Source organism: Halichoerus grypus, chromosome 5 (genome assembly GCF_964656455.1).
Source record: "Halichoerus grypus chromosome 5, mHalGry1.hap1.1, whole genome shotgun sequence".
In the NCBI taxonomy this organism is placed as follows: domain Eukaryota; kingdom Metazoa; phylum Chordata; class Mammalia; order Carnivora; family Phocidae; genus Halichoerus; species Halichoerus grypus.
In genome coordinates this window covers 159,993,237-160,017,723 of record NC_135716.1, presented here as the reverse complement: position 1 = coordinate 160,017,723, position 24,487 = coordinate 159,993,237, and the positions used below count along the sequence as shown (strand labels likewise).

The 24,487-nt window shown below is 53.6% G+C and overlaps 2 protein-coding genes across 7 annotated transcripts; both read right to left on the bottom strand.

Annotated features, from left to right (window-relative positions):
- Nucleotides 1-301: 301 nt before the first annotated feature.
- MRPS15 (mitochondrial ribosomal protein S15) lies at nt 302-7,759 on the bottom strand. The gene is made up of 8 exons (XM_036108117.2): nt 6,916-7,759; nt 6,572-6,616; nt 5,401-5,476; nt 4,234-4,282; nt 3,663-3,747; nt 2,245-2,303; nt 788-979; nt 302-458 (listed from the first exon to the last, which is right to left on the bottom strand). The coding sequence occupies exons 1-8, from the start codon at nt 7,046-7,048 to the stop codon at nt 321-323; spliced, it is 777 nt and encodes a 258-aa protein (XP_035964010.1). The 5' UTR covers nt 7,049-7,759; the 3' UTR covers nt 302-320.
- Nucleotides 7,760-8,995: 1,236 nt separating this feature from the next.
- On the bottom strand, nt 8,996-22,495 carry CSF3R (colony stimulating factor 3 receptor). Of its 6 annotated transcripts, XM_078073400.1 has the most exons (18): nt 22,314-22,495; nt 21,521-21,633; nt 21,111-21,165; nt 19,002-19,085; nt 16,900-17,196; nt 15,835-15,958; nt 15,490-15,677; nt 14,501-14,670; nt 14,234-14,387; nt 14,067-14,146; nt 13,615-13,822; nt 12,505-12,693; nt 11,982-12,083; nt 11,217-11,363; nt 10,946-11,086; nt 10,616-10,709; nt 10,296-10,377; nt 8,996-9,758 (listed from the first exon to the last, which is right to left on the bottom strand). In XM_078073400.1, the coding sequence occupies exons 4-18, from the start codon at nt 19,063-19,065 to the stop codon at nt 9,279-9,281; spliced, it is 2,520 nt and encodes an 839-aa protein (XP_077929526.1). In that variant the 5' UTR covers nt 19,066-19,085; nt 21,111-21,165; nt 21,521-21,633; nt 22,314-22,495; the 3' UTR covers nt 8,996-9,278. The 6 variants fall into 6 exon arrangements, with proteins under 6 accessions (XP_077929526.1, XP_035963985.1, XP_035963988.1 ...); XM_036108092.2 differs by lacking the exon at nt 21,521-21,633; XM_036108095.2 differs by lacking the exon at nt 21,521-21,633 and having other exon boundaries at nt 10,296-10,374.
- Nucleotides 22,496-24,487: the final 1,992 nt, after the last annotated feature.

Genomic DNA, 24,487 nt, shown 5'->3' with positions numbered 1-24,487 from the left:
CAGTCCCGAAGGCAGCTCTTATAGCTGGCCTACTCACCCGGCAGTCAGCTGGCCCCACTTCCTCTGTGCGGCTGGGCGCTCGGCCTCACCTCTGCAGGGACGTCACCTGGACCACAGGGTGCTGTTTACATGAGTGTGTGTGAGGTGTGTTGTGAGAATGTGTCCTCTGGTGTGTGAGGGCAGAGGCTCTGCCTCCGACAAGACTGGGATCTCAGAGCTGAATGAAAGAACAAATTCCTCCTCCTCCTCCTCAGGCCACACAGAGCCCCCCGTTCTCTCCTATTATCCTTTAAGGCAGAAAGACAGAACTCAAATAAAATTTATTGGTTTTCTTTGATTGCCTCTGGTCCAGCTTTGGAAGGGCTCTCTGGGTTCTTCTGGCCCTGTTTCCGGGCCGCTGCTGCTTTAGCTTTTAAGGCCCTTTTTTGCTTCTTGAGCTTTTGTACCTCCTGGAAGACCTGGGGATGAAAAGGAGCAGGAAGAGACTGTAATCCTATGCAGCACCTCCGGCTTGGCGCTGGTGGGGCGGGAACGGACCTCCCTGGACGGGCACGCCAGCCTTTCTCCGTGGGGGTGATGGCCTGTGGGTCTCCTCAGGGCCTGGGGCCAGTTCCGTGCCTCTGGCAGGAACAGACGACCCTCCTGCTGCTCTCCCCACCACAGTCCCAGAGCGGGGCCAGCCAAAGCAGCCAATTCTTTTTTTTTTTTTTTTAAGATTTTATCTATTTACCTGACAGAGAGAGAGACAGAGTGGCAGAGGGAGAGAGAGAGAAATTCTGACTCGTACCTGAATGCACAGGGCCTTCTTGGCTGCCCAGCGTCGGTGGCCTTTCCGGTGGTACAGAGGGGGGGAGGTGTACTCAATCCCCAGCTCCTTGCATATCTTCTCGAAGACACTGTAGTTGGTCTTCCGGAGGTTTTTGAGCATCTTTTTCCTCTGATCGATGCTCATCAGCAGATAGCGCTTGTGGGCTTTGTCCTGTGAGAGAGGTGGTGGATTACTTTTAGTATTATATAAATAAGTGGTATGCCACTTTACGGTAACAAAGGACGGTCACCTTATCCTCTCACTGGAACCTCCCGACAATCGGACGCAAATATTGGTGTAATTCTGCGGTAGGTATCGTCATTGTTATTCCCATTTTATAGACAGGGCAAAGAAAAGGCTCAAAGATATCCACCTGATTCACATAAGGTGCTAGAACTGGGCAGGGTAGGGCCCTTATGTGAGGTCAGGTCTTCCATCTGTGTCTACGGGTCTCACTCCAAATCTCATGCTCTTTCCCTTCCCACCCCCCTGCACAGCCTCCCCACAGCTCGGCCAACCGTCAGCTCGGGTGCAGAGAAGGCCTGGGGCTCCTCTGTGAGGGACCTCTGCAGTGGGGCTGCTGTTCCACACTCCGAATGAGCAAAAATCTCATCTCCAAAGAGCAGGCTCAGCCGGCTCCAGGGAACACAGAGGTGCCACCCCAGCATGGTGCTGGGACCAGTCTGGCTTACAACGGTGCGTTTGTTAAAAATACCTGCGGCTGCCTAATTACAGCAGCTCTGTGCCCAGTGCTGTGCTGGGATATGGCATCATGGTTAAGAGTGTGCGCCCTGGAGCAAGACCCCCAGTTTCAAGTCCTAGCACATCATTTCCCAGTGCTGTGCCTTCAGGAAGAACCTAATCACCCCATTACAGGATCATTCCCCTGTAAAATGGAATAGGATAGTTATAAGGGTTAAACGAGCTGATATATGTGAAGTACTCAGCACAAGGCCGAATACTTCCCATGACCATGCTGGTGCTTTATTTAATTTCACATAGTCCTCGCAATCCTCTCAGCAGGTACGTCTATGATCCCCACTTTACACACAGGAGAACTGAGGCTTGGGCACGTAAAGTAACTTCCCCAAAGTCACACATCTGGTTAGTGGAAATGGCAAAGCTGAGAATTTGAACCAAGTCCAAGAATATTCCAGAAATATTTACTGAGCACCCACTACGTGCCAGACACTGCGACCGCGTCCTGAAGTTTGTGTTCTTGACCATGGGTGACACTCAGCGCTGCCCTGTAAGGCTCCCATTTCCCACTGGAGGCAGGAGGGAAATGTTTTCCCCACTGCAGCTGAGGGGTGGGCACCCTGGTGTTGTAGCCACTTGGCTTCTCCAGTTGCTTCTCTGGACCCAGGGCCCTTAACCTCTTAGACTCCTCTCCCCCAGCTGCTGGTGCTTAGCCGTGAGCGATGCCTAAGGTTTACCTTTCGATGTTTCTGCATGTGTTCTTCATAATTGCGGATCTTGACAGTCAAGGCAACAACTGAAACCACAAACCACAGAGGATGAGAGCTGGCACAGAGGAAGGAAGGGCCCGGGCCTGGGTTATGTTTTAAAACCTCAAGGAATAACAATCACCAATGCTCTGGTGAAGCTCTCTACAATTCCCAAAGCACTCTGAATTTCAAGATCTCAAAAGACTTTGGATTATCTTTCCCTCAGAAAGCAAACCCTAAGGAAGGAATGTTCCTTAAATCTTTTTAAAGATTTTACTTTTTTACTTGTCAGAGAGACACAGAGAGCGCAAAAGCAGGGGGAGCAGCAGACAGAGGGAGAAGCAGGCTCCCCGCTGAGCAAGGAGCCCGAGGACCTGAGCCCCACTGAGCAAGGAACCTGGGATCATGACCTGAGCCAAAGGCAGCTGCTTAACTGACTGAGCCACCCAGGTGTCCCGGAATGTTCCTTAATCTTATAAAGGTATCCCCTGACCATAGCAAATAGCATTCTTTTTTTTTTTTTTTGATTTTATTTATTTATTTGACAGAGACACAGCGAGGGAGGGAACACAAGCAGGGGGAGTGGGAGAGGGAGAAGCAGGTTCCCCACTGAGATGATAGCCTGACGCAGGGCTTGATCCCAGGACCCTGGGATCATGACCTGAGCTGAAGGCAGATGCTTAACGACTGAGACACCCAGGTGCCCCGCAAATAGCATTCTTAATGGTAAAACTTCAGAGCATTCCTATTACGTTCAGGAATTAGTCTACGATACACGTTATCATTCTTAATGATTCAACACTGTGCTGGAGGTCCTAGCCAATGCAGGAAGATTAGATTCCAGAATGTCAAGGGTCTACTCCTTGCCTCTCCCCTTCCAGCTGCCACCCTTAACTCTGTTTTCACTAATGAGTTTTCAGAATTATCAGCTCCCACTCCTCTCCTAAAGCCCTGCAATATCCTTCCTTAGTTGGCCTCTTGTTTGATTCCTGCCTGTACTGCAAAGATGGGGGCAAAGGCAGAAGCGGAAGGTGGCCCCAAGGAGACGCTCTCACTACAGCAGGCCCTTCCTGTATACACAATGAGTTTTGGCAGCATTGTAGAGTGAGGTGGAACCTTGGCCCTGACCACCTGGCCCTTGGCACCACCTTAGCTGCAGAGTGAGAGAGAGAGACAAGCTTTGGTTCTGAGGAGACTTGCCTGAGCTCACAACAGAGGTATGAGGTGGGACCTGGGCGCTGACTCCAGCATCACAGAGTCCAGTTTTCATTGCCCTGGGTCCTTCTTATCTCTTGCTTCATCAAGCCACATCTAATACCTGGTGCCCTTGTAGACAAGGGCCCTGGATCGAGTACCAGCTAGCAGACTCCCCTGCACTCCCACTCCCCAGGGGCCCCCTGACCAACTTCGAGCCTCCAGGGAACTGGTGTCCTCAGGGTTTGCCACAATCTTGTTCATCAGCTGCTCTTGCTTGATTTTTAGCTTCTCCTTCTGTGAAGATAGAGACAGGGAATCTGTGAGGTCTGGCACCCACTAAGAACTAGCCTTTATACCTCGAAGGCCCTGGCTGCAGTCATAGAAACTAGGCCATAAAGCTCAGCGCCTGGCTTCACTCTGTTCACCAGGGCATGGCCTTTGGTCAGCCCGTGGCTATTCACACCTAGGTGAGCCCAAGGCCAATGACAGGTGACATAGCTTGTTAGATGAGGATCTCCAAACCGTGCTCAATCATTCAGGCATTAGATCATTACTGAGTACCTACTGTTTGTTGGGTGCTGGGTGCTAGGGATACAATGAGAGAACAAGACAGTCCCTGCCCTAGACATGCTTGGTCTGGGGGAATGGACAAGTAGACCCAGAATGACAGTGGGATAAATGCTGTGAGTTGAGAAACATGGGATGGAGGTGTTACCACAGTAGGAGGGAGTCCCAGAGGAGAGGACTGGGAGAGGCCAAGGTTTGGCACAGGTCACTTACCTGGTTTGCCATTTCTAAAGACAAGAGTCTTCTCACGACATCGTCAAACCTGTGGGAAAAGCATAGCTATGAGAGACAGGTGTGGGGGAGAGGGGACAAGGGAATCAGTGCTGGTTCCATTTTACTTTGAAAAGCAAGAATGATTGAAAATTTCTTTTATAACAAAAGTGTCTCTGTGGAAGTGGGGAGCCATTTCTCAGGGATTAAAAGTCAGCCAGAATCTGATTTGCTGTGCTGAGAACATGGAATGATGTGATAACTGCACAAAATTGGGGCTGTCAGCTTGACTGTTCCAGGCTCCTCACTGGGAGGGCAAAGGGAGGATTTTCTTTCTTTCTTTTTAAGATTTTATTTATTTATTTGATAGAGACAGACACAGCGAGAGAGGGAACGCAAGCAAGGGGAGTGGGAGAGGGAGAAGCAGGCTTCCTACAGAGGAGGGAGCCCGATTTGGGGCTCGATCCCAGGACCCTGGGATCATGACCTGAGCTGAAGGCAGACGCTTAACGACTGAGCCACCCAGGCGCCCCCAAAGGGAGGATTTTCATTTCAGCTAGAATATGGTTCAGTCAGTCTGTCTTGAGACATTTCAATTCTTTTTTTTTTTTTTTAAAGATTTTATTTATTTATTTGACACAGACAGAGAGAGAGCACAAGCAGGGGGAGCAGCAGGTGGAGGGAGAGGGAGAGCAGGCTCCCTGCTGAGCAGGGAGTCCGATGCAGGGCTCTATCGCAGGACCCTGAGATCATGACCTGAGCCGAAGGCAGATGCTTAACAGACTGGGCCACCCAGGTGCCCCGAGACATTTCAATTCTATAATCATTGTTTTTTACCCCTGTCACACGGTACGGTGGAAGGGACTGCCAAGCTCTTGCTGTATAGGGCAGGGGCTGAGCAGAAGGATCCTGGCTTTGGTGTCTTTCAGCCCTGCATGTTGCCTCCCTCTATCTGAACCACAGTAGAAAAAAAGGCAAGCAGTTCAGCTCCATGAACTCCATTCTGCCCCTGCTGCCCCTCATCAAGCCTGGGCTTCAGTAGTTCTCTGCCCGGTTGTATCATCAAGCTTCAGATACAGCAGGCCAGGCCTTGAAGCCACTGTCTTCCCTCTCTCCTCCCCAATCCTCTTAGGGCCCCCTGCCTCATCAAAGAGATTTCTTTCTGCTTACTTCTCAATTCCAGGAATGTTCTGGTAGTCTTTGAGCAGCGTGGAAGGGGGCGGGTCATCTTCTTGGCTGGGCTGGACTGTCAAGTGTAGGGACAAAAAAACACCCAGAGTCAACTCTCACTGCCCATCCTCCCTGTCCTGACTCTCTTCACCAACTCTGTCACAGACACCCAGGGCCTCAAGCAAGGCACTAGAGATCTCTGGGCTCAGCCTCTCCTTTGCAAACCCTGCAGGCAACTGTCTTGATATTTCACACTGGGAGTAGATGACCTTTCCTAAGGTCCCCTATTGTGCCTTTACCTCTCACACCACTTTAGATTCCCCACCAGAATGGGTCCTTTTGTGGATGGCCTGAGTTTGACTCTCTTTGAATCCCCTGGTCTGGTCCATGGCCTCATGTAAAACAGACACTCAACAAACACTTGCTGGCTGACGGCATAAATGAAATAAGGGGGTTGAAGAGGGCCCCGAGCTTTAGGACACAGGAAGCACCAAAGACCACATATAGGAAACTCTCAGCCTTGGTGTGTGTCATATTCCCTGGGAGGTGAGAGAGAGGCACGAGGGAGATCAACTGGTCCTCTCCAGTCCGACCCTGCTCTGCCGCTATGCAAATCACAGCAATAAATGCTAATATATACTACATGGTTTGCACCCAGTGCGAAGAGTGCTCTCTGCACGTGTTAGCACTGAATCCTAACAACAATCCTTTCAAATAGATACTTTTATAATCGTTTTAGAATGAGACTGAGAGAGAGAAAGTAACTTGCCCAGTCTCATTTACCTAGGAAGAGAGATCTTCCCACCATGCAGACTGCCTTGGAATGGGAAACCAAGCCCTCCACCTCAGAAGGACACAAAGCGCCTACCTATACTCCAGGTAGACCTGGGTGGTGCCAGCACGCCCTCCCTCGGGCTAGCTCATTCTCACTCAAACCCAGTCCGCAGGCTCCTGCTCCGCACCCCCCCCCCCCGCCTCTCCCCCACGCCAGACAGGCTTCAAGCTACAGCCTGGTGGCAAGGCGGACGTGGGGGTCTTCTGCTCAGGTCCTCTGGCCTACGCGTCTGCCCACCCCATCAGGTGGTTCTAACTAGCCACCTCCTTCCCTTTGGCCACCCGGCGCCCCTCCAGGCAGTCCCTCTCCGCCTAAGGCCCACCCGAGAGCTCCTACCTGGTTTCTGGGTGGCATATCCGCGAACGGCCGGGAGGATGACACCTACGCAGAAGAGAGAGGGCTCAGACCATCTCCTTAACTAGCCCAGCCACCATTCCTTTCTATGGCCCCTGCACTACCCTTCCTGCATGGTCTTTGCGCCTCGGCGCCTAACCGCCGCCCCAGTTCTTCCGCACCCCGCTGCCCCACGCCACTCCCACCTCGTCTTACTTCTTCCCCACCCACCGGCCTTTCTCCCTCATCCTGCCGCTGCTCTTCTCCCCTATCCTCGTCCCCCGTATCCGCCATCTCCGTCCAACCCCACTTCCCTCCTCCCGTTGCCCCGCTTCTCCGCGCCTCACCGCGAGGAGAGGGAAGGCCCCACTGGAGGGAGGGAGGCCTGGCACACGCTCCGCCCGGCAGCCCAAGGACTGGGGCCTGGGCCACTGCCTGGGTCCGAAGCGACCTCAGCGCCCTCCACGCCGTCCTCAGCATGGTGACTTGTGACCGCGCAGGGCCGGCGCCACGGCCGCCGTCCCTTTCGCGGCACGGACCGGGTTACATGGGCGCCGCCATGCTGACTCAGGCTCGACCAATGGAGCGCAGTTGCGAGACCGGAGGAGATGAGGACCGAGACAATGGATTCGAAAGGCGAGACTCGGGGTGCGGCGGGATTGGGTCCAGGGGAGAGGTCTGGTTAGCAGCTGCGCAGGGCAGGAGGCTGGGTGGTTGCGGGCCTGGTTAGTGGTGTGCGGTGCTGTATAAATTCTAAGATGCCGTTTTTTCCTTGGGCATGCATCCCACCCTTAATCCCACTCTATGTTCCTGACCTTGAGCCCCGGTTATTTTGGAGGTTTTCTTAGGGCCTGCCTTAGTCTTCTCCCCCAACCTAGTCTTTCTACCTCCTCTCCCACCACATTCCAGGATGAGGCCCCGTAAGAGCTACTGGGTTTCATTCAGCCTCCTCTCGGGCAGCCTTGTAAGCCTCGTGATGAAGGTCGTTTATTTTGGAATGAGACAGCTCTGGGCTGGAATTGAAGCTCAGCCGTTTACTCACTGTGATCCTGTGGGCAAACCACCCCACCTTTCTGGGCCACGGTGTACTCATTCATCAAACGGGAATGGGAATGGGAATAACAGTATCTACTCTTTAGGTTGTTGGGGTATTAACTGAGGCAGTTGTGTGCAAGGGACCTGCCTGCTATATAGTAGGCATTCAGTAAGTATTTGCTATGATAATATTTGTGAAATGAGGGGTGTAAAGACAACTACAAATTAAAAGCAGGAAAAATAAATTTTTAATGAAATAAAAACATTTTAATTCTCCCTTGGTGCAAAAAGGGAAAAAGCTCTCCTCCCCCTCACTTTTCTTAAAGCATTTTACTTTTGAAAAGTTGTAATTGTGAATTATTCCTCTGTCCTTTTGAGACCTATGTAAATCTTTTCAAAAACTAAATAAGCCCCTTGCTGGTTTTACAGCACGGGAATGTTCTTCTCAAGGATCTAGGAGCCATCTCTTGAAATGTAATCATTAGGAAGACAGTGGCCCTGTCTCCCAGTTTCTGCCTGGCTCTAAGTTGCCAACCTGCCTCTTCTCATAAAGATATGAGAAATTTCGTTTTCTTTGGGATAAAGGCAATTAGCAAACATGGGTGGCTACCCCACCTACCGGATGAATTTAGGATGAACTCTGTGTGACAGATGGTGCCGTAAAGTCCTTTTGCTTGAGGACTAGGTATTATTTATCTTGAGAAAATGCATGCAATAACCTGTATCCACTTGGCTATATACAAAGGTAAGATTTCTTTCTGTCTTTTCAAACTCTTTAGGGGATTGCTGGTGATGCACATCACATCACAGAGGGAGAGAACCTTGCTCTGGTTTAACGTTCATTCAGTACTAAAACTGATTTTGCCCTCTTCTACCCTCTTGGAGGGGTTTTCTAGGTTGGCAGGAGATTTTATGTTTTTTACTATTTTATTTTTAAGCAATCTCTACACCCAACATGGTGCTCAAACTCACAACCCCGAGATCGAGAGTTGCATGCTCCACCCACTGAGCCAGCCAGGTGCCCCTGTAGATTTTGTTTTTAATTATATTTCTCCAACAGGGGTTAGTCTTTTCTGAGGTCTATTCCCCATGTCCCACAGCACTTTGTGACCCCCCTCAACCCTGACCACTGTGCCCTAATGGCCAGTCTTCAAGTCTCTACCACTAGAGTGGGAGCCCTTTGAGGGTGGACTGAGCCAAATCATTTTTGAATCCCTGCTTCTAGCACAGAGCCTACATGCTAGGTGAGGGCTGGTGGAGTGAATGAGTGAAGGAAGGAGTACACAAATGAACACTTCTGATAAGTACCCCCATCACTGCTAGGGCCCTGAAAAGAAAAAGAACAGAGGCGAAGGCACACTGAAGAGTTTCTCAAAATCAAACCAAACCAAATCATGGATCAGTGGTTTAAGAGACTGAAATTACAGGAAATAAGCACAAGAGGCTAGTGGGCAGGGTTGGATGAAACATTCTCTGGCCACTCAAGTGAGAGGTGCAGCCTGTGGGCACTGGGGAGATAGAGGAAGGGTGCTGGGGGCCGGAGTTAAGGAGATCCCCGTACCCTTTCTGCCCTTCTGGGGCTAGGTGATTTTTTTCACGATAGGTTTACTGACACTCTCCTCTGGACAGCCCAGGCCTTTCAAGAGGCAGGCCCAGGAGGGGGTCCCAGGAAGCACTAGATGCCCCCTAGCCCCTCCACCCCATGGACTTGGAGCCCTTGCAGGAGGGGGAAGTCAAGCAATGGCCCGAAGACACAGTCATCCTCCTGGTTTGGGACGAGGGGCTCTGGGGTCCCCAGGGGGCTGGTCTGGAACCAGAGGTTCTCATAAAACTGGGGGCTGGGAGTAAGGCCCCCTAGGAGGGGCTGAGTAGAGTCACAGCGGAGGTAGTGCCCTGGACCTGGGCCTGTGGGGCTGCCCAGCACCTTCCCGTAAAGGACCTGGTCACTGGTGATAGACGAGGGCTGGGGCTGGGTGGAAGGTGCTCTTGGGTCCCCCTGGAGCACATAGGCCTGGACCAGGGTGGGGAGGCCACAGGTCCCTGAGCTGTCATTGGACTCCCAGGGCCCTGGCTTCTTCTCTTCTTCCTCCAGCACCGTGATCTTGGTGATGGGTGGCATGCTGGAGTCCCGAAGGCTAGGCAGCTGGAAGGTCTCCTGGACACAAGGACGTAGGGTGAGGGCATGGTTCATCTCAGATGTTCATCCCAACCACCGCCCCTTCCTGTGTTGGGACAGTTGTGGGGCTATTCCTCCTGCTCTCTGCTGGAACCCAAAGGATGACACTTGTAAAGCGCCTCATACTTTCCTGACACGTGCTGTGTGCTTCAGACTTAGCTTGGTGAATGTCCCCAGCGATTCTGTGTGAGATACGTCCCATTTCACAGTGAAATGGCCGAGGCTTTGAAATGGGTAGAGCTGGGATTCAAACTCAGATCTGCTTTCCTCCAGAGGGAGGGGACCTTGCTAGGAAGTGATGGGAAGGCCTGAGTCCTCATCCTCGGAGGAGTATCCTTTCACTTTGAGCCTGGACCAGCTGGGATTCAAACTCAGATCTGCTTTCCTCCAGAGGGGGAGGACCTTGCTAGGAAGTGATGGGGAGGCCTGAGTCCTCATCCTCGGAGGAGTATCCTTTCACTTTGAGCCTGGACCAGCACCCCCAGCCCCATTTCCCTCTCCCTCTGGGGTTCTCACCTCCACCATGATGGTAGGCACCCAGGAGCCCAGGCTGCTGTGGGCTGGGTCTGGGACACTTGGCCAGAGGGGATTCTTCCTGCTGCAGAAGAGGGCAGGTGAAGGCTGGGTCAGGCATGCCCTCCCATCTTTCCATTCTTTCTCCCACCCACTCCCAGCAGCTGAAGGCCCCTTGGGCAGAGAAGAGTTGGTGCAGGGCCTGATCCAGACATGGGCCCTGAGGCCTGAGAAGGGGAAGAGGGACTTGGATTGGCCCACTCCAGCCTGCAGTTCCCTGTGGGCAGGGGTAGTTAAGTGTCAGGTCTCATGAAAGGACTCACCTGGGTCTGCAGCAGAACTGGGCCGCCCCACAGAGGCAGGTGAACAAAAGCAGGAAACCAAACAGGCCCAGGAGGACATGCCGCTCAGACTCCTCTGGGGTGAGGGGAAAGCCAGAAGAGGTTAGAGTGCATTCGAGTAAGGCTGGGTCTCTTCCCTCAGATTAGGCTCTGAGGGCAGGATTGGGCCTCCTCCCTCAGGCTGAGCTTCATGGGCAGGGCTGGGTCTTCTCCCTCAGACCAGTGGATCCAGGCAAAGCCTCCAAATGAAAGATCCGTTGGGTGAGGAACCTTCCCAGCAGCCTTGTCTGGCCGGCCCGCTTCTGCTCTTACCTAGGGCCAAGGTCATCAGGGTAAGGCTTGTACTGTTGGCGGCCCCGGCCTTGCTGGTAGCCATGAGGTGGACATGGTACAAGCTGGCAGGCTCCAAGCCGCGGAGGACCAAGCCGTGGGAGGAGGCATTCAGGACAGTGGCTGGGAGTGCAAGAGAATGGTCAGCCTGGGCCCAGATGCCAAGGCTCCCTCCAAGGCTGCTGAGTGCCCCCCACCCCATGTCCCCCCTCCCAGGCCTTCTGGGGCTGTGGGGTGCTGAGGAGAGACTCACAGAAGGACTGGTCCTGAGCATTGGTCCAGAACACGGTGTAGTGGGTAAGGGGGCTCTTCCCCAGCTCGGGGACCTGGGGCACCCACTCCAGCTGGGCCCAGGTCTTGCCAATGTGCTTTAGATGCAGCTCTGGGGCGTGGGAGGGGGCTGCCGGAAGAGAGAGGTGCAGGGGCTGATGCGGAGCAGGACAGAGTGGAGAGACATCTTGTGGCTCCCCAGATGCCAGAACTGAGACACACTGTGGTGGGGAGTAAGGAAAGAGAGTCCAAGGGGACTCGTGCCTTAAGCCTCATGTTGCCAGGACCTTCGACTGAATTCCATCGACTGCTAAAAAATGGCTGAGTCAGGATTTGAACTTGCTTCTCTTTGATTCCAAAGCCTCGCCACCTGATTTCTGCCAGGCTTGATTTTGTTGGGCTCACTGTCTGATTTCTGCCGCTCGCTCTCTGACTTTATGCCAGTCCCTCTGTCTAATTTCTGCCACACATGACACTTGATTTCTGTCAGGGCAGTTGATCGATTTTTGCCAGACTTGCTTCCCGAATTCTGCCAAACCCACTCCCTAATTTCTGTCACCCCACCACCTGACTTCTGTCTGGTTGCAGGGGTCCAGTGTAAGCCAGGGGTAATCTTGGGGTTGGGAGAGAGCCTCTTCTGGGCCAGCAGTGGGGGAGGGAGGAAATGTTCCTTCATCGTCCTGAGTGTTGGGGCCCAGGCAGGCACTGAGAGGAGAGGATTCTGGGAGGGGCCAGGTGGCTGACGCACCCATCTCTTGGGAGTAGGCATAGATGTGCTGGGAGGGTCCCATGGTGTCCTGGTAGAGGGGGGTCACAGTGACCTCGTAGAGCTGAAAGGGCCTGATGTTCTCTGTAGAGAGAAGATGGGGCAGGCCCCCTGGTGAGGGGCTGACCTCTGCAGATGATCATGAGCTAACCTCAGACCTCCAGCTGGGGATAACCCAGGCCTCACACTGCAGAGCTAGCCTCTTCTATCTCTTCTTCTGATCATTTGATGGGGGGTAAGGGCAGAAAAGTGGGAAAGCTAGAAAAGTGGCAGGGTCAGGGCTGTGAAAAGAGAGTCCGGTTAGACTGGGAGAAGAATGTCCTGATTCTGGGGATAGGAAATGACAGTAAAGAGTCTAGAAAGACTGGGGAGTCCACTTCTCTGGGGTGGTTCAGGCTGCCTTTGCTGTCAGACCTCACTGCCTCCCTGCTTCCCAGGCCCAGCCCGCCCAGCCCCCCCCCCCAGCCCGCCCTGCCCCCTGGGCCTGCCTCACCCTGCACCTCACCCTGCAGCAGGGTCCCAGAAATGCTTCCGTTATGCTCCATCTTCCAGCTCTTATTGCTGCCACTGGGGCTGGGGGGCCCCAGGCCCCACTCAATCACATAGCCCCGAGGCCGAGGGCTGGGGGGCTCCCAGCCCACCCAGAGGCTGTGGGGATCTCGAGCCAAGGTGTGGAGTCTGGCCAGGGGCGGGCCTGGAGACAGAGTAGGAGGTGAGAGAACAAAGCGCAAAGTCTGGGTTCCAGTCCTGGCTTTGTTACTTACAAGCTGGGTGACCTTGAGTCAATCAACCTCAGGACCTCATTTTGCTCATGTGCAAGGGTTCTGGTGCAGATCACATGAGATGATGCATAGGATGAGCCTAGCACAGTGCCCTGTGCCGAGGAGTGCCTGACGGTGATCAATGCTAACGCGGTGTAATTCGTGGTATATATCACTGTGGTCCTTGGTGCGTGTTAATGTCCTGAGTCCACCAAGAGTCCTGTGGGGGAGCCGCCACCCTGGCCCCATTTTATCGAGGAGAAAACTGAGACAGGTTAAGTAACTTGTCTAAGGTCACACGGCTAATAAGTTGGAATATTCACTCTTGTTATCGCTAGTCTCACCTGGTGAAGACCCATGCTCGGGGGAACCTGGGGGTGATGGTGGTGGCTGATCCCCTGAGAATGAGCAATTAACTCAGGGACCGTGTTTCAGCTGGAAAAATTCAGGGCTTTCTTCCCATTTTCCTTGGGCAGAATCGACTCTGTGTGCGTGCTTATGGGAGTGTTATGTCTATGAGCATCTGCACTCGTGAGTGTGTGTGTGTGTGTGTGTGTTACCACCACCAGCTTAAGTTGGTTCTGGCTTGTGATAATAATAGTAGCTAACACATATTGAGCAGTAACTTGGTGCCAGGCACATGTTTGAACGCATGTAACCTTCATAACAATGCTTTGAGGTAGGCGCTGTATCATCCCCCTTTGCTAGGTGAGTAAACAGAGGCCAGGGAGGTTAGGTCACTTGCCCCGGTCACGCTGTTAGCAAGTGACAGGACTAGATGTGAACCCAGGCAGTCTAGCTTCTGAATTTATGTGCTTAACCACAATGCTCTATGAGCCGCCAGCCCCCTTTACCTCTGCTCTCCAGGAAGACCACTGGGGTGGGATGAGAGGTCCCGGCTGTGTTATAGGCCACAAGGACCACCTCCCGGGTTTCCGAGGGCAAGTGGAAGGTGCAGCTTAGCTCCGTGGTGTTGCAGAGGGGGGGAACAGCCTCAGCCTGGTCTGGAGCTCTGACTAGGTAGCCTTGGATCTGCCCGCTGTACTTGTCCAAGGGCATTGGCTGCAGTGGGCACAGGAAGAAGAAGATAAGGGGGCTGCACAGGTCATCTTGAGTGGGGGTGGGCTTCTAGATGGGGTGGATGGATCATAGGAACTGAGCCCCACAGGCTGAGAGCCAGCCTTCTTCCCTCCCTTCCTTCTTCCCCTGTTTACCCTGTGCCCCCGTTCGTCCAGAGCCCCAGCCCACAGGGATCTGTCTGGGTTGGAAGGAGTCTCAGGGGAGGAGGGATGTCAGAATGGGTCACCTTCCAGAACAGCTGCACGTCTGCTGTCCTGGGGTCCAGCTGTCTCTGCCGCCACCATGTGTCCAGTCTGACGATGGGGGCTGTGGAGGGAGCAAGAGGGTCGGGGAGGGCCCTGGAGGCTGGCCTTTACCCTGATAGCTGCTCTCAGCCCCTCACCACCCACTTACCCCGTTGCGTGGTGGCCAGCGTCAGGCTAGGGCTCCAGTCGCTCCACTGACCAGGCAGGGGCCAGCGGGTGCAGCGCATCTGCAGGACGTAGGCTGTGGATGGGAGGAGCCCGCAGAGCTCATACTGGAGGGTCTGGGAGAGCAGGGGGCCCACCTGGTGGGGCGGCCGTGGCTCTGAGCCTGGATCCTGTGCCCTTCAGGGCCAGCTCAGCCACCCTCCCCTCAGCCACCCCCATGCCAGGCTCTCGAGGTTGCCCTCCGCCTCACCAGGGCCCAGCTGGCTTCTGCAAGCTGTGGCTGGTGGCGCAGCTCACATTTCTGTTCTATGTACAGGCTTGGCTTCCACGGCTCCCAGTGGAACAGCAGACAACCTGGCTGGGGTGCTGCCACCTCAGGACTGGGGGCCAGGGCCCACAGTGTGGGGGGCTCCAGCTTCACTGCAAGGAGAGGGGCTTGTCAGAAACGTCCCCTGCCCCATCCTGTAGGGGGTCTGCTTTACTCCTGCTTTTCTCTTTACCTGTTGCTCCATTTTCGGCCCTGGGTCTCCATCCCTGGGGTCTCTGTCCGTCGGTCTCTCTCTTTCTCTGTCTCTCTGTGTCTCTTCATCTCCAGGTCTGTCTCTGTATATGTGTCTGTCTCCCTCTAGGTCTGTTTCATCCTCTTGCCCCAGGGCCTTTGCACTTACTGTTCTCGCTGCCTGGAGTTCTTCTCCTCCCGATATCCAGTGGCCTGCTCCCTCACTTCCTTCAAGGATCTTCTCAGATGTCACCTTCTCAGTGAGGCCACCCCTGACCACCTTACTGAAAGGGCAATTGTCCCCCACCCCCAGCTTTCCCTACCCCCTTCCCTGTTTTAACTTCCCTGTCACACGTCTTGTCGCCTGACATTCCATTTTATTTAGTTTGCCCCCTGGAATGTAACGTTCCAAGGACAGGAGTTTTGACATTTCGTTCAGTGCTCTATGTCCAGCATCTAGAGCAATGCCTAGTAATTAGTGGGCGCTTTAAGAAACTTGCTGAAAGAATTAATGAACGTGTCTCCTTGCCTCTGTGTTTCTTCCGTGTCTGTGTGTCTGCGTCTCCATAGCTCCGTCCCCACCTGCATTCCAGTTGGCCTCTGTCTCTCTTGTCTGCCTCTGTCTCTAGGTCTTCCAGTGTCTCCTTGTCTGTGTCTGGGTCTGTGATTTCTTCCCTGTGCCCCTCTGGGTTGGCCTATTGTGGGGGCCTCTCCCTTCCCCCGTACCCAGTGTCACCCACCGACATCCATGGGAACGAGGCACAACTGTGGGGACTTGCTGGTCCCTAGCGCGTTCTCGGCCTGCACCCAGATGCCCGTGCTCTGGTACAGCTGCAGCTGTCTGCGTGGGATGGAGCAGTGGTTCTGGCCGTCGTTAGGCACGCAGTCGGGGATAGCGTCCTCTTGGGTCTGACAGTCGCCCCGGCTCCTGCCAAGAGGCCAGGCTTGGGTGTCTGGCAGAAGAAGAAAGCGAGCCTCTCTTCTCCCTCCCGTGTTTGCCTCTGGTTCCCCCATCCCACAGTCCCGCCCACGTCCCACCCTAGGACCCAAATGAACCGGGGGCTAGGGTAGAGACCCTTACTTACTTGAAGCTCTTGAGGGTGAAGTTGGTGGGCAGGTGGTTGTTGGGTCCTGGCTCCCACTGACAGATGAGGCTGTTGGTTGTGAGGTTCATGAGGCAGGACAGGTTGTGGGGTGCGGCGGGAGGGTCTGCACATGGCGGGGGGAGAGTGAGGGCTTTGGGTAGGACCATTCAGAAAGCTCCAACTGGAACCAGTCAGCTTTCTTTCCTTGCTCTGGGTTGTTCCCTCTGGGGTCACTTTGTTTATTCGCTCTCTCCCTATCGGGTGACCCTGGAGGGGCAGCCCTGGGGAAAGTCAAATGCCAGCCTGGACAGGGGCAAGCGCCACAGAGCCTCCCACCCCCTCAGCTCTGCCCCCTTGGACAGGGATAGCGTAGACCTTGCTTTTCATCATGCTTCTGCCGTTTATTAGCCGTTGCGATCTGGAAGTCACTTAATGGCCCCGTGCCTCAGTTTCTTCATCTGTGAAACGGGGGTGATGGTAATATGCTTACCCCTTGGGGTTGTGGGGGCTGAATGACTTAACTATTTACGCAGTGCTCAGAGCCATGCCTGGCACGTGGTAAGTGCTATGTAAGTGTTAGCAGTACTATGAGTGACTCTTAACAAAGAAACTGGTCTTAGTGTTTTTCTTATGCATTGGCCTGGCAGAAAGTCCTTGCTTCTCAGTTTGATTAGAAGGCTGAGACCGCGATGGGGAGAAACGAGGAGCAGGCCCAGCTGGTCCAGTGTCCTCGTGGGCACACCGTCCAGTGGCTGGGTGTTTGGGCTTACTTGCCAGCCACATGGAGGAGTGGTTACTCCACCGACTTTGGAGCCACACTGCCTGATAGAAATCTCAGCTACATCCTCAGTTTGTGACCTTCACCAAATCACTTACTCTCCCTGAGCCTCAGTTTCCTCGTCTGCAAAATGGCGCTAAGCAGCACTATCCACTGGTAGGGAAGATTATCTGATGCCATGCCCATAACGTGCTTATTGAGCAAGAGCTCGGTAAATAATAATAGCTGTTATGAGTGATGGCAGGAGGGCCTGGAGGCAGAGTGGGTGGATGGCTGCGGGCACTTACAGCCTGCCTGCACCTCAGCCTGGTCCAGGATCTGCAGGCTGTTGCCCCAGCGCAGGCAGCAGGAGAGAAGGACCCATGGGCTGTCGAGGCGGGGCACGGTAATGGTGGATTCCTGCCTTCCATCTGCCAGACGCCGCTGCCTCTTTCCGGGTTGAAGCTCTGTTCCCAATTTCCACAGAATCTGTGACTCGGGGTCCAGGTGGCTGCAGTTCGGGCTGATGATGCAGGAAGCTGTGATGGGGTCCCCCAGGTGGACAGTGGGGGTTGGGAGGCTGATGCGCCCACACTCCTCCAGGCCTGGGGTCGAGGAGAATGGGCCATGAGTCCCTCCTATGCCTGGCAGAGCTGAGCTATAAACCTAGGCCTTTGTACTCCTAGACTCAAGGCCCTTACCTCCTCGCCTCAGCCCCTAAGATATGGGGGCTGGAATGGGGTGAATGCCTATGGGGATGGTGAGGGGCTCTTGGAAGTGAGAGAGAGCTAGTGATGTGTCAGTGGTTATCAACTGGCTCTATGAGAAAACCAGATCCTGATTGGTAGTATAAGCTGCTTTCTCTGGTATAAATATTCCCACCAAGACTGATTTTCAAGCTATCAGTGTGACATCACTGAACGTGAACATGGGAGGAAATGTGCACGCTTAGGTCTCGCAAGCCGGCACCAGCACGCCGCCAGGCAGAGACTAGGCCTCTCCGCAGCACCCTCCCCAGACGTGGTGAAAGCAATGATTGGAATGATAAGAACCCCACAGCCACACAGCTCTCAGAACCCAAATCTGATTGTGTTACCCCATCTGGACCACAGCCCTCCCGCACTTCAGTGGTGTGCTGGATAACAGCACGGATGGGGTTAGAGCCTGTTCTACTGCTTATTAATTATATGACCCTGGTAGGTTACTGAGGCTTTCTGTGCCTCGATTTTTCTCATCTGTAGAATGGGGATGAAAAATAGTTCCCACCTTCATGTTGCTCACCTGATTAACATTTAGTATCTTGGGGGAACCAGACCAGGCCCTGATCAGCCAGACCAGGCCAAGTGCCCTGAACTTTCCCAAAGCTTTTATTCTCCTTCATAATTGTAGAGTCATGTGATTAGTTGCTTGTCTGTCTCCCCAGTTAGACCAGAGGTTCCGTGAGGCCAGAGACCTTGGCTGTTGGTCTCATTACTGTATTCCCAGAGCTTAGCACAGAATAGGCCCTTGGTGAATATTTATTGCATAAACAAATAAGGAAGCACTGCACTTTGCCCACCAGGCCTTCTTTCCTCTGTCATGTGTCCTGAGGCCTGTTTTGCTGATGAAGATGCTGAGGCCCTAAGAGGAGAAGGAATTTGCCCGGGATCACAGAGCAAGTTCGTGATTTTCAACATGAGGCTCCTATCGCTTCACTGACTCAGAATTTCAGACTGGAAGGAACCTCGCAAAACTGTTTACTTCAGAACTCCACCTAACATTGCATCCTCTTCAGCAGGGCTAGGATGGCCTGTTTTTGTATGGCCTGCCAGCTAAGAATGGGTTTTACATTTTTAAAGGGAGAAAACAAAACAGAAAACAGATGAGAACATGCAACAGAAACTGTGTGTGGCCTGCAAAGCCTAAATATGACTATCAGACAATGTTTGCTGACCCTTGCTATGCAGCATCCCTGTCAGTCCTGCCCTCAGCTTGCATACCACCAGAGATGGGAAGCTCTCTACCTCTCAAGATAGTTTCCATAGTTGGAGAGCTCTGCGTGGGCTTCCTTATTCCAGGAGGAAACCTGCCTCCTTGTGGCTTCCACCCTGATTCCTTTGTTGCCCGGGAAGGCTTCAGAGGACCCAGAGCTTCCTTCTGACGAGCCTGGCAGAGATTTGCAGACAAGACCTGGGTCCCCTGGCTTTTCCAGGCTGACCAGCCCGGGCCCTCTGGCCATTCCGCATGGGTGGTGGTTTGCCCGCAGAGGTCTGTGGGTGGGGGCCTGGCTACCCCACATCGGGGGCCCAGCCTTGAGTCTCTGGGAACCCCAGGAGCAGTATGGCGGTGCAGGCAAATGATTCCCTCCTCTACCCGCTGTATCTCTGTGACTCCCCTCTCCTCACTGCACCCCTATCTGGGCTGTACTCACTTCTGGGGAGCAGCAGGATAATCACGGTGGCCACGGGCAGGCTCCAGGTTCCCGGCCCTGCCATAGCGCCAGTTTGGTGTTCACCTGGAGGCAGAGGGGATGGTGAAGGTCATGGGCTTTGGAGTCAGAGCTGAGCTTAACCCTTGCTCTGCCACAGTGTGGCTTTGGCCAGGCAACTTGACCTCTCTGAGCCTCGGTTTCTTTGTCCACAAAATGGAGGTAACAACAGCCTATACTGCACTGGACTTTGGGAAGAAGACACGAAATGATGCAAGGCACATAGGAAATGACTCTCTAAGTGACAGCCCCTGTTGTTATTATATTTGCCTTCCAGGAGAGAGCAGGGACAGGAACATCAAGGAACAGCATTCTCCCCACTTCCCTTTTATCTTAGCTGGGCTTGCATGTAGGTAGTTTATTTTGGAAAGATCCCAGGAACAGAGGGAGGAGTTGGGGAGAATGAAACAGGTAAGGAGGGAAAGCCAGCACAAGGGTGCATTATGGAATTGGGGTCATCTCTATGGACGATGGGGGCTCCATCCTGCTGGAACCTTCCAAGGAGCTGTGTAGAACACGCCTCAGGACTATCCACTCCAGGGAAAATTTATCCCTTGAACAGGAGGGAGGATAGGAACATTTACCTACTGACTTCTGTTCCCCATTGGTCAAGGGATGTTCTTTGGGGTATTAACTTCCTGGCGCATCCAGGTTGCACACGCATGAGTATGAGGCAGGTGCTCCTGGACGAGCCATGCCAGAAGGGTCTGGGCACAGACCTCTGGAGGTTTACTGGGGCCAGGTGCCAGGTGCCCTGTAGTCATGGAGACAGTGTCTGGATGTTGGGAGCATTAGTTCCTGTCTCAGGAACTATGCAAAAGTATTCTCCCACTGGGGTGGGCGTCTAGCCTCACCCTCCATTCTGCTCCCATGGGGGTCCTGGGACCAGGCATCTGATTCTCCAGCACCAATTGGCACTCTTGGCAACAGGTCAGTGGAAATCACTGACTAGCCTGCGTGTATATACAGGAACACATACATGCACGTAGGTGGTGTCCCAGCAGATCCCCTGTGCTTAGAGGCAGGAAAGCTTCTCTCCCTTTTCTCTCCCTCCCAGACAGAGGTGTGAATAAGAGCTGCCCAAGATACCCAAGGCTGTTCCTTCTTGCGGGGGCCTTACCCCAACCCCTGGGCTATTCATGTACATTTCCATATCAGGATGCCAGGAGACTGCTAGCCCATAAATCACTTTTTTTGCAAATCAGGAAAAAAGTGCCCCTTCCTCTGGACAGATGTAGCCCCACACCAAGACCTGGCAACTGAAGAATAGGCTGAATTTCAGCCTCCTCCTTTTTTTTTTTTTTTTTTTTAAAGATTTGTTTATTTATTTGACAGAGAGAGAGATAGCGAGAGCAGGGACACAAGCAGGGGGAGTGGGAGAGGGAGAAGCAGGCTTCCTGCCGAGCAGGGAGCCCGATGCGGGGCTCGATCCCAGGACCCCGGGATCATGACCCGAGCCGAAGGCAGACGCCCAACGACTGAGCCACCCAGGCGCCCAGTTTCAGCCTCTTCTTGCTCTTCAGTTGGGCAGCTTAGTGCAGTGAGAAACCTGCACAACTGTTCAGAGCATCCCCGTCTACCAATCAGTGGTTGGCAACTTTCTTACTACAGCATAGTAGTTTGGTTATCCCCCATGCACACTTGTTGGGGAAAATTTAGCCTCCTAGGCCCAGACTTTGGGACAGTGGTTTCCATTTCCATGTGCTTTTGATCATATCCCAACCCTGCTGCCCCCGCGGGGGTCAGCATCACGCCTAGTCTATGCCCAGCAAAGTACTACTTCATTCCTCTCCTCTGGCTTCTGTCCAGAATGGGCAACCAAACCCTACTCTGAGAGGCCCCAGCATCCTACCCCTGGGTTGCTGAGTGTTGGCATGTTTGGCATCAGTCCCTGGTCCCCTACAGCCCCCCGGGGTGCCCCCCCATCCCCATTGAGTGTGATCGGGGACCTGTTGGAGCATGGTCTCACTCTCTGGGGGCCAGTATGTGGAGAGGGTGGGAGCCCAGCTCTGAGCCAGACCATCTGCTCTGAACCCCGGCTCTGCAACTTACCAGCTTTGTGACCTTGGACAAGTTACTTCACCTTTCTGAACCTCGGTTTCCCCATCTGTGAAAGAGGGAAAACATTAGCATGTGCTTCTCAGGGTGGTAGTGAGGAGGCACCGAGATGGGCTGGGATAAAAGCGCACTCGGTGACCGTAAGTTGTTCTCATGCGTCTTGAAGTGGGACACCGTATCATGGAACCCAGCATGTGGCCTCCTCTCCCCCTTGCAGGCCGTGTGGTCACAGCCTCCTCGGACTGCCACCTTGCTTTCGTCTGTGTCGCGCGGCATGGTTTCAAAGCCCCGTTTCTGGGTCCCCTCCTTGTAGCTCCTTGGCCCCCCAGTCTCCCCTTCATTTCGGTTCTCCCCAATCAGTCTCAGCAGAACCCGCTGCCTCCTGGAGGCATGCCATCACCCACCTCTTCCTGCTCTCCTCTCCTTTCCCTGCACTCGGCCTTCTCGCCTGCTCTTGCTGCCCCGGCTCACACCCTCTCTGCCCTGTTGTGTCTCGTCTCCTTCAGGGAGATTCTTCCTGTGGGAGGAGGGGGCTGGGACTGAACAGAGGGAGAGGCCCTCCCAGATGTGGTGCCGAGAAAGAGGGAGGCAGATCTGCAGAAGGAGTGAGAATGTGGAACGGGCATGCAGGCAGGGGAGCCTGGGCAGGACAGGCGCAGAGAGAAAGAGCCCCCGGGGGACAAGGACGCTGACCCAGGTGCCCAAGGCCAAGAAGCAAGAAGTCCCCAGGAGAGTTTAAGATTCGAGAGAGGGAAATGTGAGACACAGGGAAAGGCACAGAAAGACTCCGAGACACACGGACAGACAGAGACCTGGAGCCCAGATAGGCCAGGGAGGGGCTGGGAAGGCAAGATAGAAACAGGGAAGACAGGGACAGGCTGAAACATAGGGTCTGAGACGGGGACGTGGAGAGGGATGGTGATCATGCCCTTCCCTGAGCCCAGCTCCGTGTCCTCAAAGAGATATTCAGTGGTTTGTGACTTCCCCAATGCACACCCCCCCAAAAAAAGTGGGAGCAGCCTTGGTAAAAGAGACTCCGTGTTCGGGGCTCCTGGTTCCCAGGGACCAACGCTAAAGGCAGGAGCCCTGGTCCCAGGCCTGCGCATGGGCACTTGGCAGAGCTGGGGGGAGTGGACTCGGGACTCCAGGGTCCCGTCAGGCCCAAGGTACAGCCCTCCCTGCGGATCCCCTACTCACGCTGGAGCCTGCAGCGGGCACCCGCCTGGCCTCCCTGGTCTCTGCTCTCCTCTTGAGGGCAAGTTCCTGAAAACAGCCACGGTCCAGCTTCTCTCCCCAGCCCTGTCGTTAATGGCTCGGTCTCTGACAGGCCCAGGGGCTGCCGATTGCAACACCTGCCCGGCCTCCTTCCCTCCCTTGCACTGTCAGTCAGCCGCTGAAGAACAGGGCAGCCCCTTCCTCCCAGGAAGGAGCCTGGGAGGGAAGCTCATGAGGCCAGGCAGCCTTCCTGCCTCGGGGGTCTCAAAGGGGCTGGGCAATGTGGCAACGGTGTCCCTCTCCTCTGCCTCCGGATTTCCTGACCTCAAAGCTTTGTGGCTGGCCAGGGCCCAGGCGTCAAGCTGCCTGGGTGCCATTCCCATGCCCCCACCCCTGGGGGAGCATCAGTGGGTGGCAGACCCTGGTTCGAAGGCTCACTCTGCCCTAAGCCTCTTTTCGGCTCTAGCCTTGGGGCCCCGATCCTCACGGTACTTGGGGCAGCCTCCCGGTTATGGGAAATTTTGTACCTGACTCACTGTGCCGCTCTTGACTGCACATTTTCCACCATTAACTGGCAATGGAGAAATGGGGACTCTGGAAACAAGACAGGGGGATGACCTGGGGAGGCTCAGGGTCTTCGTATGCTACCTTGAAATTGGTTTACTCTCAACAATTCCGCTACCCTGAATATTTTTTTGATGGAGTGCAGTAGACCAAATATTGTGTCTTTCATTGTCTGTATCCATGATTCCCCCAGAACTGCTTATAAAGATTGTTTAAAATTTATTTATTTGACAGAGAGAGAGAGAGTGAGAGCAAGCCCAAGCAGGGGGAGAGGCAGAGGGAGAGGGAGAAGCAGGCTCCCCCCTGAGCAGGACTCCAGGATCATGACCTGAGCCAAAGGCAGGTGCTTAACCAGCTGAGCCACCCTGGTGCCCCTTGGAACTGCTTATAAATAATTTTCTGTGCATTTTTCTGAAGAGGGTTCAGACTGTTCATAGTTTGTTGGATTTATGACCCAGTAAGGTTAGGTACCAACCGACTAGCAGAATGACCATAACATATATGATCCTTTTTAGGAAAAGAGGGCTTCTGAGTCTGGTGTGAGGGGCAGACCTGGGCTGCAGTGGAGGGTCCAGATGGAAATACCCACCCATCTGTGGCAACGTCCCCAAGATGTCCTATAGGCCCTGCATGCTCAGCAAATCCCGTTGACTGTTCTTTCAAAATATAACCAGAATCTTGGGTAGATGGGTATTCCCTATAGAGTTCAACTTGGCTCTGTGTTTCAATATTTTCATGATAAAAAGTTTGAAAATATAAATATCACTTAAACCAATACCAGTCAGGATTAAACCACCCTTATCTCTTACTTAGATCGTTGCAGTAGTCTCCTTCCTAGTCTCCTACTTCCATTCATCCTTGTCCCACACCAAATCTGTCTATTGTACCTTCAGCAGCCAGTATGATACTGACCAAAAAAAAAGAGTCAGTTCATGTCAGGTCAGTTCATGTCATCCTCTGTCCCAAACCCCCAGTGGTTCCCATCTCACTCAAAGTCAAAGTCAAGGCTCTTTCGATGATCTACAAGGCCCCACTCAACGTGAGGGGCCCCATTCCCTCCCTGGCCTTTCTCTTATTATTCTCCCCCTTGCTGCTCTGCTCCAGCTACTCTGTTTTTCTTGTTTGTTGAATGTGTTAGGCTCCCTCCTGCCTCAGGGCCTTTGCACTTGCTGTTTCTTTTGCCTGGATTTCCCCCCCCCCCCCAAATAATGACATGGGTCACTCCCTCTCCTTCTTTAGGTCTTTGCTCAAATATCAACTTCTCATTGAGGCTTTCTCTGACCACCCTTTAAAAAAATTGCACCCCCTACTCCTGATCTCTCTTTTTTCCCATATCCCTTTTCATCATCTGTCATTGGCTTTCCCCACACTCCACCTCACACTAGAATGGAAGCTCCGTGAAGGCAAGGGTTTTAGTCTGTTCAAAACTTTATCTCTACTGTCTACAACACTGCCTGCCACCTAGTGAGCCCTCAGTGCATACTGAATGAATGATTGAATGGATGAATCTTCTCCCCACTTCGCTAAACCTGTCCCCTGTCCTCATGTGCCTCATCTTGGTAAAATATATCACCATCCCCACTTCCTCAAGT